At 38.2% G+C, this 17,850-nt stretch overlaps 2 protein-coding genes across 2 annotated transcripts; one reads left to right on the plus strand and one right to left on the minus strand.

Moving 5' to 3' along the window:
• Positions 1-3,222: 3,222 nt before the first annotated feature.
• On the minus strand, positions 3,223-7,408 carry LOC111917835 (BTB/POZ domain-containing protein At1g04390). The gene is made up of 8 exons (XM_023913475.3): positions 7,099-7,408; positions 6,541-6,664; positions 5,957-6,458; positions 5,741-5,880; positions 5,199-5,641; positions 4,012-5,106; positions 3,777-3,929; positions 3,223-3,715 (listed from the first exon to the last, which is right to left on the minus strand). Exons 1-8 carry the CDS (start codon positions 7,203-7,205, stop codon positions 3,277-3,279), a joined length of 3,003 nt encoding a protein of 1,000 aa, XP_023769243.1. The 5' UTR covers positions 7,206-7,408; the 3' UTR covers positions 3,223-3,276.
• A 7,553-nt stretch (positions 7,409-14,961) lies between these two features.
• On the plus strand, positions 14,962-16,410 carry LOC111917828 (pectinesterase inhibitor 10-like). The gene is made up of 2 exons (XM_023913467.1): positions 14,962-15,823; positions 15,923-16,410. Exons 1-2 carry the CDS (start codon positions 14,962-14,964, stop codon positions 16,408-16,410), a joined length of 1,350 nt encoding a protein of 449 aa, XP_023769235.1.
• The last annotated feature ends 1,440 nt before the right edge of the window (positions 16,411-17,850 follow it).

A 17,850-nucleotide genomic window follows, 5' to 3' on the forward strand; every position in this document is an offset into this window, starting at 1 on the left:
GTGATTGTATTGCAAGTTGGTCCTAAAGAGCATTTTCATAATTTTTGGGCATGGCTTGCGTACGTTGGGCCTACGTAGCCAGGGTGTAAACCCTAATTTTTAGGGTTTGGGCCCTATTTAAACATCTTTATGGCCTCATACACTTTCTTATCTCCAACCTCCTTCCTCATTTCGAAACCCTAAAGTGTGTGAGTGCATTTTGAAGCTTGGAGAGTCTTTTGGTGCCATTTTGGAGCTTTTGGAGGTGAAGGAAGATCTTTGAAGTTGTATTGTTTCACTCAAGACCTTCGATCCAACATCTACACTCCCTTTTGCACCTTTTGGAGGTATAAAGCTCCAACCTTGACGAGTTTTTCATTTTGATCTAGTTTTAGCTTAAAGTTGGCACCTTTTTGTCCCAATCTTGATCTTTGTGAGTATGGAATACTCCAAGATGTTTGAGTTGTCCTTTCAGATGTTTTAGGGTGTGTTAAGTCATAAAAATATGATCTTGGAGATTAGTTTCTTTCCATGCATGATCTAGGTTGTCTTAATGGGTAAAGAAGTTAGGGGTTTTTGATGCTAAGGTCTTAATAGCCATGAAAAACCATAAAGTTGGAAACTTTATGGTTAAGGATGCCTTTTATGGTCTAGATTTGGATTTTAGACGTAGGTGCTTAAGGATTAAGCACTTAATGGAATGAGTTGATGGCAGCCGCATACGCTGGGCGTACCAAAGGGTACGTTGCACGTACGTGGTCAGCCCTTCGTAGTGGTCAAAGGTGCAGTACACCTCGCTTACCTGTTAAGTACGCCCAACATACTCACCGGGTTGACTCAGTTGACTTTGACCTAGATTTTGACCAAGATTTGACCTATGGGTATTTTGATTTGTACTCTGAGATTGTGTCATTGAATTTATAAAAGGTGACTGGTAGAGTTGATTTGGAGCAACATGCTATTCAGTTTTCTCATCTGTCTGTGAGGTGAGTTTTCTCACTGTATCTATGGGTCGAAGGCACCAATGTCAGCCCATTGTTGTGTATTTAGGATGATAGCTGATATGTGACTGATGTCTGTTGTATGTTGGGTTGAAATACACCTCAGGGCGGGGTCCACTATCGTATGTTTAGGTTGAAATAGACCCCATGACAGGGTTCTCTATTGTATGATCGGGTTGAAAGATACCCCAGGGCGGGGCCCATATGTTTTGATCGGGTTGAAATACACCCCAGGGTGGGGCCCTTATAGGTATATTGGGTTGGTTATACCCCAGGTTAAGCCCGGTTGTATGTTTTGGTATGTGGTATTTTGGGGAACTCATTAAGCTTTGTGTTTACAGTTTATGTTTATGGTTTCAGGTGCTTCCGGTTCGAAATGAAATGGCCCGATATGATGGCACAACATCCTCCCCTCATGATTTCTGCATTCTGAATAATTGTACTCTAATGTTTTGAATATTATGACTTGGTGTTTGATTTTGAAACAATTGATGAATGATTTGATAGACTTCAAATGAAAAAAAATTATTACTGTTTTTGGGACGTCACATGATGAGAGGATGCCATCAGGTTTATGTCCTACTAGGTGGAATCGTTTTCTCCCTATAAAAATTAATATTTTCTTTTGGCATGTTGTGTTGGATCGGATTTTAGTTATGAAAAAGTTGGTGGAAAGGGGGGTTGATTTGGATTTCGTCCTTTGTCTGATTTGTTAGAATGCTCAAGAAGTCAAGATGATGTTCTTCGTATTTTTCTTCATTGCATGGTTGGTAAGCAGTTATGGAGACGCATTGCCTTATGTGTTGATTTTGATATTCCTTCATTTAATTCTTTGTGAGAGATGATAGAGTGGGTGGATACTAAACTAGTTGTGAGAATGGAACGAGTGATCATTAATTCTATTTTTCTGGTTAATATTTGGGTGTTATGGGCCTATCGGAATGGCTTAATTTTTCGTCGCCCAAAGTCTAATAAAGATTTACTATTTGATACTACTGTAGAAACTTGGTTTCATTGGTTTAATTTTCGTAACTCTAATGCTAAGATTAATTGGGTTGCGTGGTTACAAAATCCAATCCTGTCTTAATCTGGTTTTGTTGCTAGCTTCTTGCTAGTTTTTTTTGTTTTGTGTTTAATATATTCGGAATGGCTTAATTTTTCGTTGCCCAAAGTCTAATAAAGATTTACTATTTGATACTACTGTAGAAACTTGGTTTCATTGGTTTAATTTTCGTAACTCTAATGCTAAGATTAATTGGGTTGCGTGGTTACAAAATCCAATCCTGTCTTAATCTGGTTTTGTTGCTAGCTTCTTGCTAGTTTTTTTTGTTTGTGTTTAATATATTCGGCTGCCGTTCAAAAAAAAAAAACAAAAAGTAAAGAAAAATGAGGTTAATTGTTTCAAAAACAAGGTGCTGGTTTTTGCAGCCTTGGCTTTTGTTGTCTTTGGAGGACAAATCCTAACATATAAACCTTTGTTTACCTTTGTCTAAGCATATAATATTCATTCTTATATATTAGAGTGGTTGTTTCTTGATTTTTTTATTTATTTTTTTTTATTTTGGTAGATTTCAATTTCTTTATAGACTAGAGTGGTTGGGGGAGGGGGTGTTCTATCTTGTACTTTCATTTTTTATTTCAGCCCCTCATAAGTTGTCCATGTTCCTTCTTTTCTTCTTCTTTTGCTGTCGAAACAATAACAATCACATCAAATTTTGTAAAAGATTTTGGTTGTCATCGTCTTGTTTTTAAAGATGGTATTTCAAGAAATTAAACATTGGAACAAGCTTGCAATGAACAAAAAGAGATAGACAAATTGAAGGCTTACAAGAACAGATGGACAGGATTCTCCATTTGCAAAGCAAGAGAAATAATAGAGGTAATAGAAATCATGTAAACCAAGACTCAAGTGGATAATCTGAAGAAACAAATAGGTCCTCTAGTGATTCAGCTGTGTCCTCACAACAAAGATGTGACAAGAGGCGAAAAAAAAATTAACAGACATAATAGTTGACCCCACCATATATTAAAGGTTCCTCAAATCCTGATGTGAGATCATTGAAGTTAAGGGTTTTGATGAAAGAAGGGGACTAAAAATGGTTGTGATCAAGCTCAAGAAGTATGCTTTCCTTGTGGTATGATAATATAAAGCACGAAAGGGAGCTTGCAGGTGATTTCCTTAGTATTAATGGGCAGCCTTAACATCCATAAAGAGTTTACCAAAAAAAAAAAAAAAAAAAACTACAGTATAACCTTCCTCTATATATTTATGTACAAGGCATTTAGTTGTTAAATATCATAAATGATGAACACGTTGAGTAAGTCTAACAGATGCAACACGAACTATATCAACAAGTTGTTCATCAAGTTGAAGCAACTCTCCAGAGTTACGAAGATGATGATACGAAGGCGCAATAAATTTGGCTGCTAACTCCACCAAATCCCACTGGAAACAATCAGCCCCAATTTGGATTATTTTGATTGCCATCTTAACAGAATCTAAGCAACTTCCAATTACTCTCGAGCATTCCTTATGAAGCTCTTCAAGAAGCCAACTATCTGACAGACAATAAAGCTCCACATATGGAATCACTTCATCTAATTTCTCCTTTTCATTTAAATTATGCCATAAACAACCATATTTAGGCTTCGGCCTTAGTTTTCCAGAATAAAACCAGTTCACTAGTCTAACCAATGCTTCCCATCCAAGATCCACTTTTATACTTTCTGAATGGCTGCATACAAATCATACATCAGAGCATAAACATAAACATAAATATTTAAGTGTATAAGCACCTTTCCTGCATTCCTGAACAAAGTAAGGCACGCATGTGCTCACAACTAGCACATAAAATGGCTTTATGAGCATGTAAATGTGGGTGTGACACAGAGCATGTTTCACACATCCAGCCCTCGTATGTATTGCCTTTTGCTTCAAGGACAATGTCACTGCAATAAGAAACAAATTTGGTTTTGGTTAATATCTATATGTTATTTAATTATAATATATAAAAAAAAATTATATACTTACGAGAAATGAGAGCCATTAGGTCCAAGAGCAGGGGTAAGGTCAAAGCTTGGAGCATGTGTCCTCCATTTGGGACGATTTCTGCAAAGCAATTGCAATAAAGGCTGCAAATTACAATGTTTAGCCAATGTTTTTAACCTCTTCACAACCTCGTCTTCTGCTTTTAAATGTCCTGAATAAACATATTCCAATAATTTCAATAATGCTTGATGATTGACATGAGAAGAAAGCCGGATTTCCTTTCTTCCAATAGTTTTTCCTTCAGATGGCAAGAGTGATGGACACCCAACACTTACAATCACACCATGAACATTCACATGCTCCTGATTAGCAAGAATCAGTCTCAGATTCGTATGTTTATGTTCATCTTCATCCCCACTTAAAACATTCCCGATTCTATTCCCGAGTTTTGATGGAAACCCATAAACCCCAAAATAGCTAAGAAGATAAGCCCCATAACATCTTGATCCAGAAGCACATGAGTTTATACAAATCTTTTCCACTTCACTTATCATTTCAGACTCGGTCAACTCAAACCAGTCAACATTATTACCTTTCACTGAACCAACATGGTGCACCAATTCAGCTAACCCCAACAACCCAAAAACCAAAAAACTTTCTTCACCTTCCCAATCCTCTTCACACCCATAGCAACATATCTTCATGTTATGATCACAATAATGAAGAGACTTAGACGTATTATTATTCAAACCTTCTCCATGAACATGATTACTACTTGATAACTTTTGTATGAAAGATAACAAGATCTTTATTCCTTGATTCTTGATAACATACCTTCGATATTGAGGTAGACCCGAATAACATGCTAGGCTTATTAAGTTTATCACTTGGAGATTATCAGAGACTATATTCACACCCGATGATAATGATGATGATGAAGCATTTAATGTGTTTAATAAATACTTGATATCTTCCTTTGCATTTGGCTTTAACATTCCAGATAATATGGATTTGGCCATGGAGGAAATGTACTTTGATGGGGAATAAATCATTAATAAAACTGCTCTTGACACTGGTTCATGTACAGCATTTCTGCAACTCTGACGCGTTGAACGTAATGAATCCACAAACCCTAAACTGTCAACATTAAATTGCATATCGTTTTATAAAAGTCTTGAGTTTATTACAAGTTGTTGACAAACAGACATGAAGATGAGAAAGAACATTACCACGCACATGTGATGAGGATGTTAAGGTAGAATTCATTTTGAAGCATATTTGCATTGAAATCTTCTGCACAATGTGCAGCAAGGCCTCCAAGAATATCCCACACATGAGGCTTAATTACAAGTAGAAAGTTAGCACTTAAACAATCGCGTGCCATGGTTGAAAAATCTTCAGATGATAAAAAAAACTGGGAGAGTTTCTTGATATGAAGATCATCTAGAAGTAGCTTAACAAGAACACTTTCGATTCCTAGTTTCCAGAAGTACATGTGATGTTTCCCTGGCCAACATATAATCTTGGAAACACAACATGAAACCTTAATCAATGACATCTGCTCTTTTGTAAGCTTCCCTGAATGTGAATGCAAGCTCAGACCATTTACAATGGCTTTGACTAATGGCTCACAATATGATTCCACCATTTTTAATCTTCCTTTTTCACTTACCTAATCATATTCAGTAAAGTAATACACAACACATTACATTACAGATTACACGATATGATGATTTAAAATTGGGACAATGACAATGACACAATGTAATACCGAAAAGCATTCAGCCAATGTGAATCCAGCCAACTGTAGGTAATTAGGGTTTGATCCATTCATGCATTCCACCATCATTTGTAAAAGGGAGTTTGAGTTTCCACTATTTAAAATCTTTTCAGCTCCATTACTACATAAAGCTGGTACCCAAAATTAGGGTTTGTTCAGAAAACATGTCTAAAAGAATTAACCAATTAAACCACAAAATTTGTATACCTATGGTTGAATACAACTGCAAAACTGAAGCCTTTACAGAAAGAATAGGCTCATGCATGAGAGAAGCTACTACTTCCATCAATGCAGTGTTGTTCCAAACACCAAATCTAGAGGATGGAAATCGCCAGAGTATTTTACTCAAAAGAGAGATTGTTTCCAAGAAAAACTCAGCTGGCTTACTCCCACTAGAACGAATATGATGGATGAGATTATCAATTGTCTCTGTTTCTTCCAAGATTTTCCATACTTCTTTCTCTTTTTTGGAACTTAAAGATGACAGGATCAAATTCAAAGCAGTGGCACATGAGATTACAACTGATTCATGACAGGAAGACAAAGAAGATGATACAGGATGAACTACATCCAACACAAGAGATTCAAGAATTGTACTAGGTACAACACTGATCATTCTTACAAACACCTTTGAAGCCAATTTCATTACTGCTTCATTTTTCTGAATAAGTGTAGTTCCCAATGCTGGTATTATATCAGCTAATGATTCCTGATATTTGGAATAGAATGTTAAGCCATACATTCTTTTTTTAAGGAGTAACTACTAAAGAAATGGTATGATCTGAAAGTACCTTTACTAAAGGGTGTTGTGATGTGTCACTGGAGATACAATCAAGGAAAGCATCAATGGAGCGAACAACATGCCTCTGTGTCTCCACATCTGTACAACACCATCTACGTCCTCCCTCATCATTTCTGTGATTCATTACAAGCAATAGAATTAATGGTCCAGCATTTCATGTTGCAAGAGAATGGTAACCAAAAATTAAACCATGTAAATGTAACTCTATCTGTTATATCACAATTCAAAACAATCAAATTTGTGTGACAAGATACAAACTGCTTCTTGAGAAGTCTTCAAAATTAGGTTTGACTTTTGAAGAACTGATTTCAGAGGTTTTGAGTTGGAATTCAAATGCATTTAGTTAAAACTCCAGAAAAGCCCTTAGAATACAATAATCCCACGCTCGATCGTTCTTCCCTAAAATCCCTAAACCATCCACCCTCCAGCATAACGAAAATACAAATGGCGTATCCGGTTAAGACTACGAGACTGAGTATTCTTGCACATACACATACGACTCTAGTAAAAAAATCGAACTAAAAGGCCGAAAAGGAAGTCAGGAAACCTGAGACCAAGTGCTAGAGCATTATAAAGGCGGCTACGTAGGGTGAAGAAGCGGCCGTTTAAACCTCGATTGTTCTCTGCAACCTGTTTCGTTGACGATGATCGCATTCTCACTTTTTTGGAGTTCCGATTTCTTCTAGTCCACGATTCTGACTAAATTTTTTTTTCGTGGTTCAATTATTTGAAGATCTTTGAATCTTATCACCTTTTTTACATCTGTTGGATTAAAAGGGTGCCCGTGTTCTCTTTTACAGAGCTCGTTCGAGTCGGTTGTTGCCCGAACTCATCATGGGGTAGGACAGGTAACGACTACAAACCGGTCTTTTTGTGTTAGGGCTACAAATAGGGACTTCAAAATTTTGTAAAAGCCTAAAGATTTTTTTTTAGAGAAACTTAAGCAAATTTTTTTTTAAGGGAAACTTTTAGAAGGATCCTTTTATTTTGAAAAACGTTATCTTTTTAATGTATTTTTTTTAACAAAAAATCCTGATTATTTGATTCAACACCATAATATGTTATTTCCTTTTAACAAAAATGATTTTTTCGTTAATTTGAATCAAAATAAAATAATCGAGACTTTTATGTTTAATTATTTTTTGGACTTTATCATTAACTTTTTCAAAAATATTGAGATTTTTCTAACAATTTTATTTTTCTTAACTACGACTATTTTTATGTTCTTATTTTATTTTTTTAGAGAAATATGCATAAATGTCTCTATATTTTGGTTAAATTGACAAAAAAGTCACTTTAGATTTTTATTATTATTTTTTTTGTAGTTTTAACCATTGAAATCGGCTATTATTTGCAATTGAGCTTCATTTCCAAGTAACTACTATTATTTGCAATTGAGCTTCATTTCCAAGTAACTACATACAATAACAGGTTTCGATGGTTAAATTGCAATATATATATATATATATATATATATATATATATATATATATATATATATATATATATATATATATATAACAATTTTTAAGATTAAATTATAATATATTTTTACTGAAACAACCATTATAATTTGTTTGATTTTTAATATATGATAATAAATAAATAAATATAATTTTTAATTATACTTCTGTTTAATAAAATATAAAAAGTTGATTAAAATCTAAAATTATATCGTTATGAAAACTATCATCACTTTTTTATAATGAAACTAAATCAAATTTTGATACGAAATATATATCCACATACCAAGTATTTGGTTGATTTTGTAAGCTACCAATAAATTATACTATGGTTTTAAAACTTTGATTTTGTAAGGGATGTGATGTGGAGGAATTGGTGTTGGTGAGGCTCGTGTAATCGTCATGGTTTGGAAAGTCAATGTGCAATTTAGTCATTGGTATTGTCATAACCCCCCCCCCCCATCCTTTTCTATTTTGATAGATGAAGAAGGGAAAGAAGGAATTAAATCTTTGAAGGCTGTAGAGTCTATTGGATTGTGTCATGGGCTCGGTGCATAGCCTAGTTTGAATGTCGGTATTGGGCCTGTCCAGCCGTGCATTATTTTGTATTAGGGTTTAGTATATAAGCTGCGTGCATGCAGACTTAGATGTTTATCGCTTTTATTGTTTTTGTTTTACATCGCTAGTAAACCCTAGCTCGCCTCTACAACGGAAGTTCTTCATCGAGCTCTGCTGAGGCGTGACTCAGATTTGAATCATAAGCATAAGTTTGATTCTGTTCTGTGTTCATACTCATATTAATCATAAGTTTGAACTCATCGACTGGTATCAGAGCAGGAGACTGTGTAATCCATACACACATCTTATGTCGAAGAAGTTCATAGGGTTTTAATTCCGCATTGATTGATATTTATTGAGCCATCACTCTTTATTGGCGTATCTCATTAATTGTTAATCTAACCCTATCGAAAAATTACAAGTCTGAGCTTTTACAGGTTTTCGATCAAAAGTATTCACAATGTCTATGGGCGATTCTCAAACCAATCCGATAAATATCTCCAACAGCATAGGGTCTACAACAAGAATACCGATCTTGTATACGCAAGACTATGAAGTTCGGACGCATCACTTTGAAGACTACGTGATTGGATCGGAGGACAATGGGTATCTAATCTGGGAAGCAATCACTTCAGGCCCATTCGCTCACTCAAGCACGTCAAAGATTGTTAAAACACAGAAAGAATACAATCAGCTTGTCAATGACGTCAAAGACATTCCTCGGGATGAAAAAGAGAAGTTTCAATGCAACATCAAAGCTCTACGGATGATAAGGTTTGCGCTGCAATCGGATACGTTTCATTTAGTAAGTTCATGTGCTACAGCTAAGGAGATCTAGGATAGATTGAAGGAATTATATTCCACAGATGAAGATCTGGAACACTCTATCCAAACTCTCTTGTTATCTGAGTTTGGTGACTTCAAACAAAAATCTGAAGAAAAACTTGTCCACACTTTTGATCGTTTCAATCATCTTTTGAGTAAGATGATAAAGCATGGAATTGAAAGAAAGGTGATTGAACAAAAGGTCACTTTCATGAACGGTCTCAGACCTGAATGGATGGTTGTTGTGTCAACTGTCAAAGCTCATGAACAGTTCAAGTCATACTCTCTGGCAAAACCGGTGGGTATTTTAAAATCCCATGAGAATGCCTTATTAAAGGAAACGAATGTGGTTCGGGTCTAGGTTCTTTAGCTCTTGTCTCCAAAGGAAAGAGTTCGGTTGAAGAAGAAGAGGAATTAGATCTTGTAGATTTTGATCTAATCGGCGAATAATATGCAATGATGGTATCAAATCCCAGAAAATTCATTAAAAAGAAATTCCCAGCCAACAAGAACCGAAACTGGCAGGGAAGTTATAGCGCCGAAAGGATCAAGGAGGAACCGAAGACGGGGTCAAAGCCCGAAGAGTCAAAGAAGGAAGCTAAAATTGGAGGAGACTCAGGATTCGACTGTCATTACTGTGGAGGCAAAAATCATTTTGCTAAAGACTGCATGCTGAGAAAGAAAGAAGAAAAGACAAATGAAGATGATGAGGAAGCGAGCCTCCTGAGAAGATTGGAGGAGATAAAGAAAAGAAAGTTTGTTGTTAATAACTCTACCATGAATGCTTTAATTGTGCAGGGTTCAAACTACATTGATGAGTTTGGAGGTGTGGAGGTCTGGTCTACAGATTCGGAGGATGATGAAGTTAGGAAGCCTACTCACGAAAAAGCTATGATGGCAAAAGCAGAACAGACAATGGGGAGATGCTTTGTAGTGACCGAGGGTGTGTCCCAAATGAAAGGATACACAACTGATGGGGGAGTTGAAAAAGAAAGAGAGCGAAAGTACAAATGTTTTGTTGCCAAGCCTGTCAGCACTCAGATCAACGAATGTGATGAGTTGATCAAAAAGGTACAAAATATTCTTGCTTCTCTAAAAATACCTGCTAATAATTATGAAAAGGAGTTAAATAATTTAAAGTCAAATTTCTCAAACATAAGTAGAAGTCTCACCCAAACCCGTGTCACGAATTCTAACCTAACTGATCAAATCAGCAGGATTTCTTCAAAGAGTGAGGAACGAAGAATGTGGATCGAGCAGAAGGAATTCTACTCATCATGATCACGAATTCTAACCTACTGTCGAGGGGGAGGGTTCTTCTACTCATCATGATCAAGGTTCTTCATTCCAGGGGGAGAACTCATCGCCAAATACAACAACCTCTACTGAAATTCCGACCACTAAAGGAGGTACAAATGCTGGTCCTAAACAGGAATCATTCTTCGAGGGGGAGAAAACTAGTGGTGAAGATGACAATTTGTTTGAACTCGAAGAAGAAATCAATGCTGAATTAGATCTTATCTATGATCCAAAGTTTCTTCCACTTGTCAAATGGACCAAAGATCATCCCCAGACTCAAATTATTGGGGAATCCTCAGAAAAGGTGTTAACTCGCTCTCGAATCAAAGCGAAACAGGCTGCCCTATTTTCGAAAGTCGAGTTTTGTATGTTCAATTCATTTGTGTCCAAAATTGAACCAAAGACTGTTAATTCAGCTCTTGATCATTCAGACTGGGTTCAAGCCATGCAGGATGAGTTAAATGAGTTTGAACGAAACAAGGTATGGTGTCTTATTCCAACACCAAAGGATGCTTCGGTTGTCTGTCTCAAATGGGTTTTTAAAAAACAAGATGGACAAAGAAGGAAATGTCATTCATAATAAAGCAAGGCTGGCGGTCAAAGGATATTGTCAGGAAGAGGGAATTGATTATGAAGAAACCTTCGCTCCAGTGGCTAGATTGGAATCTGTTCGTATCTTTCTTGCGTTCGTTGTTCACAAGAACTTTGAAGTCTATCAGATGGACGTCAAATGTGCCTTCCTCAACGGTGAACTTGAAGAAACCATATATGTTGAGCAACTGCCAGGATTCGTGAACGAGAGGTATCCTGATCATTGCTATATCCTCGACAAAGTTGTCTGTGGCCTGAAACAAGCTCCCAGATCATGGTATGAAACTCTCACTCGTTTCTTAAAAATGTCAAAATTCAAACAAGGTTCGGTTGACCCAACCTTCTTTCGTAAGCGAGAAGGTAGCCACCTTATGATAGTCCAGATTTATGTTGATGACATCATCTTTGGCTCCACGAATCCTAGCTTAACAGCTGAATTCCGAAAGTTGATGGAAACTAAGTTTGAGATGAGCTCAATGGGTCCAATTAATTTCTTTCTTGGATTGAACATTAGACAGGGACCCGAAGACATTTTTATTAATCAGGAAGCATATACCAAGACTTTGCTCACCAAGTTTGGAATGACGGGAGACTCCAAAGTAAAAGTGCCGATGGCCTTTAGAACCAAACTCACACCATCATTGGAGAAACCAGCCGCTGTCACAACGCTTTATCGACAGATGATCGAGTCTCTGATGTATCTTACCGCCATTCGACCTGATATCATGTTCTCTGTCTGTTATTGTGCTCGATTTCAAGCCAACCCTCGAGAACCTCATCTTCAAGCAGTGAAGAACATCTTTCGCTGTCTAAAGCGAACCTCATCTCTCGGTCTATGGTATCCAGCCAACTCCAGATTCTTCGTTCAAGCATTTCCATATGCCGATCTGGGTGGCTGTGGATTGGATCGTAAAAGCACCATAGGAGGATGTCAATTTCTGGATGGAAAATTAGTCAGTTGGCAATCAAAGAAACAAACTTGTGTTTCGTTATCCACTGCAGAAGCCGAATACATTGCTGCAGCATCCTGTACATCTCAAGTCGTATGGATACATAGTCAACTCCTAGATTATGGATTAAACATGAAGAAAATCCCATTATATTGTGACTCTGAAAGCGCAATCAGAATTTGTCACAACCCAGTGCAACACTCGAAGACTAAGCATATCGCACTGAGGTACCATTTCATCAAGGATCACGTCGAAGATGGCAACGTAGAAATTCACTTCGTCAGAACGACTGATCAACTGGCAGACATATTCACAAAGGCCCTACCTGAAGCAAGCTTCAATAAGATTTTACAAGGCCTAGGAATGATGCAAGTCGAGTCAGTACCGAAATCGCCTTCGCTTCCATAGAGGTAACAAGTGAAATAGAGCGAACCTATATGAACCGAAATGAACTGAACGTTCGGTCTATTTCGGGTGAAGTTCAACCATGAACCGAGCGTTCGGTCTATTTCGGGTTCGGTCCTTCTAAGCTTATTGTTTTTTAAGGCATTTCAAATGTATTCTTTTGTATATTTTTTTCATTACTTCTTTTCTACTTATAAAATCCCAAAAATATTTTTATTTTTCGTTCAATTGGTCAATTCTCACAAAAATCCAAAAATATTATATATATATATATATATATATATATATATATATATATATATATATATATATATATATCCATATTTCTAACGTTTTTATGTTTCATCAATATATATAAAAAGCAGAGGTACATTCGCTTCTTACACCATCTCCATCACCTTTCTCCATTATATTTCGTTTCATCAATATAACCCCTAAGACTCTCAGTTTTAACCACTGAGGTTTATGGTTATACAAAATCTGCGTTCATGATCTTAGTTTCATGCCACTATGTACTAAGTGAAACCCAAAATTCAACACCACTAATGAATTGACGGTGAATTCAAAAATTCAAGACATTACTTGTTACCCAATGAAATCTCTTTTTCTTTTTGAGTGATCTTTATGAGATTGCCTTTCACCAAGGCTTATCTAACCCTAAAAGGTCTAGTTTATTTTTTTTAGATTTCTTTAATTCTCTCGTCGCTATACAACATTTCACTCCTACTTGTTCAACAGATCACAATGATCTCACAAGTACTTCATTCACTTTTGGTCTTATGTTAAGTATCGAAATTATGAATTGAAGCGAAAGCCACCCTCTTTAACCTTTAATAGACGCCTTTCAAAACTTCTCAACAAGTTATTGATCGTTATTTCATGGGAAACCAAGCAAGCACTTCAATGTCTCTCTTGACTTTGAAGGAAGTGATTTTTGCCCAGAATCAATCGTTTTATGTCTAAATACGACATCACAGATAATCCCAAAAATACTCGTTTTATTTCTTTATCTTTTACACCCTTTGCACAAAAATTTTTAATTTTTCCAAATTCTAAGTTTCACACAGATTCATGATTCAAATGATCAAGGCACAAACACTCAAGCGTCATAAGGGGAAACGATTGGGATAAAGTGGTCGCTGACTCAGTAGAAATCCAAACGGTTTGGCGATTTGAAAAAGGTGAGTTTTATGAAAAGGCGTGAAAAAGGGAAACATTTTTCTCTCTCCTGCGTCATCTTCGGCATGCCAACTATTCACACATCAACTCAGGCGCTATTTTTGAGATAATTCAAGATTTCAGCCGAATTTTTCTCTCTCTTCCTTGTACGTATATAAGGAATTGGAACGGTACTCTCTCAACCTTTATCACTTCCAAAAATCTCTCAAAGAAACCCGACGATTTTCTGCAACTGTTCATCGTCATCTTCAACCTCCTACAATGGCAGAATCTTCATTCGTTCACGATACCTCAGTTCGTCAACCCCTACTCACTATCAAACCCTAACAAAACGTAATCATTGATCTCACTCCCTTCGTATATGAGCCCTATATGCTGTATGTGGTTGAGTGTCTCAAATACTCACCACTCGTCGACGCACTGACAAAGGTTAAAGTTGTTCCTATGTCATTCTTGTCACTCGTCTACTCTACGACGTTCTACGACAAGGCTAATGAACGGATCCACTTTGAACTTCATGATGAGAAGGTCTCTATCTCCAAGAGTCGATTTTGTGCCCTAATTGGTCTTTCTCAAGATCCGTCTCTAGTAAACCTTGATTCCATTACAACTGGCCAACTGTTCACAATGTTTTATTAGATGGGGTATACTGAAACCCTAACAACTGTCACCAAGTTCAAGAAGTCCTGCCTTCCTCCTCAATGTAATGGCCTTTTCACGCTCTTATTCAAGGGATTGTCTGAGCGGAGCGCTGGTTCTGACGGTGCTAGCAAGGCATTCATGGCGATGCTGTATGGGTTGTATAGTGGGCTTAACCTTGACTATGGGTCCATTATTTGGCAGAAACTGGTTCAAAGTCTAGTTTCTTCATCCAGGCATTCGGAGATTTCATGTAGGCGTTTATGGACTATCATCACCAAATGGGTAATGGATCGTAATCGTGTCCTAATTATGGCGGACTCCTTGCTTTCTTATATCGCCACTTTTCATACGACGAAGATCATCGTCACTGATCCAACAAAGTTTTCATACATCGGATCTATTCCTGAAGCCATGCTCGGTTGTATCTCAGCATCGAGTAATCTTCTTCAATAGTACAGGAAACGTCCATCTGTTGGTCCACGTGATCTTACACCCACAATGCTTCGCTCCATTGAAGAGGCTAACAAGCCAGCCAAGAGGGGCAAGAAGCCTGAATCGCAGAAGGAGGGACCAGTCACAAAACCAACCAAGGGGCAGACCCCCAAGAAGCGAAAAACTGATAAGGCTGCTCCTTCTCAACCTCAACCCAAAAAGCAGAAGAAGCCTGCTAGGAGACTTATTCTTCAATCCTCCAGCGATTCAGATTCAGAATATGTTCCTACTAAGCAGAAGAACGCTCTACCCTCAGATTCTGAGAACGAAAGTTCTGATGAAGAGGCTTCAGACCGAGGGGACACTCCGCCTCGCTCCCCTACTCCAGAAATTCTGGTTCGTTCTTTGCCTCCTTCACCTCCACCTGTAACAATTCCAGTTTCAATCCCTCATATCTCTCCTATAACTACCTCTCAACCATTCACTACTATTCCTATTCCCACTCCCATTTTCACAGATACAACCTCTACCACTACTACTAAACCTACCTTTACCGCTCCCAATCCACCTGTAACCGAACCTCCTTTTACAACCAAACCTACATTCACAACCGAACCTCCACCTTCTTCAAAACCCTTATCTCCTACACAATCTACTGAAACAACACCCATTTTGGGCGGTGAAGACTTGGAATTCGATTCAACTTATTTCAGTCCTTATCGAGTGCAGAGTGAGTATGATGATGACGAGCCCATTACCAAACGTCATCTCAAAGCAGTAAATGACAAGCTTGATCAACTGCTTTCCTCTTCCTCCTCTGGTACCCCCTCAGAAGCTGCTTTCAAAACATTGTTCTCGTCGGTTGTTGTCGAACACAGTGCTACCCTATCTGCTGCAGCCAAGGCTATTAAAGCCTCATCTTCCCAATGTCAATAGGCATCTATCGTTGTTGATGCCTCGACTAAGGAGTGCAAGGAAGCGACCACAGAAGTCGATAAACTAGTTTCCGATGCTCACATATTTCTAGATTCCTTGCAGGTTGTTGCTGCCAAGAATGCTGCAACTGTCAACACCTCAGTAGAGACTCTTCAATCTGAGTGTTCGAAACTGGAAGCGGCACGCCATGCCATTGAAGAAGAAAATGCATCGCTCCATGCTAAAGTCAACGAACGCTTAACTCAACTGGAAGCGGACTTAGCTATGGAAAATCGAATTATGGACGAGCTTGACAGACGTACGGTCCAACTTAAATTGCAACTACACAAGGTGCATACTACTAATACTGAGATTAATGACCTCAAGTCAGAAAGGGAGGTTATCCGGAGTTCTGCTGCCGATGTTCACTCCATCCTCCTTCACCTTATTGAGGCGAGTGATCCACTTATCACTATCACTGTCAGAAGGCATTTGGCAGACAAGCTCAGACCAGCACTGGACGTTCTCAACCGTATCGAGGGTGTTCCAGTGACTAAGGTCCAACCGAAACAAGGGGGAGAGAAAGAGTCAAAGCAGTAACCTCCTCCTTCCAGCTCAAAACCAGCTGCTGAACCGAAGGTTAATGAAGCTTCGGTTAGTAACAAAGATAAGAAGAAGAAGAAGAAGATTGGTGAAGAAAACACAGACAATGAAGATGATGTGTATGACGACATTCCCAAGAAACCTGTCCCAAAGGACAATACTTCTGAAAAACAAACGAAAGAAATCACCAAGAAGCAGCACGTTGAGCTAGAACAGAAGCGAAATGAGGCGGAGCTCCTTGAGAAGAAAAAGTCTATGTTTCCTGTATGGACTAAAGACTCGCTCCAGCGGTGTGCAATCGACGAGCCAACTGTTCTATGGCTCGAGCCAATAATGTCCTTTGGCCTTGACAACTCCAAGGATGCACAGTTCGATATGCCAATCACTCGAAAGGCATTCATCTTCCACTGCTTCAACTCGACTGTTGCCATTCCATCTCCAGACCCGAAGGTAGATAAGGATTTGTTGGAGTTTTACTTGGAGTTTGCTCAACCTCAATACCAGACTTGGAGCTCAAAGAAGATAACCACAGTCAAGGTGATGAAGCCCTATTCAGCAGGGAAATTTATCAATGTCAATTTCAGGGTGACTCGAGGAACCGAAGGCTCAGTCCACCATTTTTCCCTTGCTGATCTACCGAACCTCATTCCCCATGACTGGATACTCCTCAACAACATTTTACTATCGAATCCCCTGGAGTATCAGCCTATCATCGATCATGTCAAGCGTATGCTTGTTTGCTACATTCATGAGGTCGCGAAGATGGACCAGGAGATTGCCTCTGCCATACACAAGCGACAAACGATCAAAACCATGGGCAAAGCTGGCAATGTTAACACCATGATCGAGGGGGAAATCGATTCGAAGTACCATACAGTCATGTTCCTCAGGGGCGAAGGCCAAAAATGCATGTTCGCTCTTGTCGACAAACACCTTTTCTCGACGACTTGTCTCGAGCATATCTTGGAGATCATCCAAAGGTGTGACCAGAATAGTGCTGCTGATAAGAAGCTATTCGTTGACATGCTGAGGTGGTACATTCAGTTTAGACAAACTCTTCTTGCCATTATTCCTCGATTATTCAATGTTATCAAGATGGTGAAGCCTGATCAAAAGAAATAATCTCTCGCCTCATTTGACGCAAAGGGAGAGATTGTAGAGTCTATTGGACTGCGTCATGGACTCGGTGCATAGCCTAGTTTGAATGCCGGTATTGGACCTGTCCAGCCGTGCATTATTTTGTATTAGGGTTTAGTATATAAGCTGCATGCATGCAGACTTAGATGTTATCGCTTTTATTGTTTTTGTTTTACATCGCTAGTAAACCCTAGCTCGCCGCTACAGCGGAAGTTCTTCATCGAGATCTGTTGAGGTGTGACTCAGTTTTGAATCATAAGCATAAGTTTGATTTTGTTCTGTGTTCATACTCATATTAAT

Source organism: Lactuca sativa, chromosome 7 (assembly GCF_002870075.4).
Source record: "Lactuca sativa cultivar Salinas chromosome 7, Lsat_Salinas_v11, whole genome shotgun sequence".
NCBI classification, from domain to species: Eukaryota; Viridiplantae; Streptophyta; class Magnoliopsida; order Asterales; family Asteraceae; genus Lactuca; species Lactuca sativa.

What these genes read in the sequence shown, in the direction of transcription:
- LOC111917835 (XM_023913475.3), bottom strand. Translation starts at nt 7,205, where the DNA reads ATGCGATCATCGTCAACGAAACAGGTTGCAGAGAACAATCGAGGTTTA. An exon ending in GCTCTAGCACTTGGTCTCAG is followed by an intron (nt 6,665 to 7,098) that starts GTTTCCTGACTT and finishes AATGAATCACAG; the next exon opens with AAATGATGAGGGAGGACGTA. An exon ending in CATTGGCTGAATGCTTTTCG is followed by an intron (nt 5,642 to 5,740) that starts GTATTACATTGT and finishes GAATATGATTAG; the next exon opens with GTAAGTGAAAAAGGAAGATT.
- LOC111917828 (XM_023913467.1), top strand. Translation starts at nt 14,962, where the DNA reads ATGCTTCGCTCCATTGAAGAGGCTAACAAGCCAGCCAAGAGGGGCAAG. An exon ending in TAAAGCCTCATCTTCCCAAT is followed by an intron (nt 15,824 to 15,922) that starts GTCAATAGGCAT and finishes ACATATTTCTAG; the next exon opens with ATTCCTTGCAGGTTGTTGCT.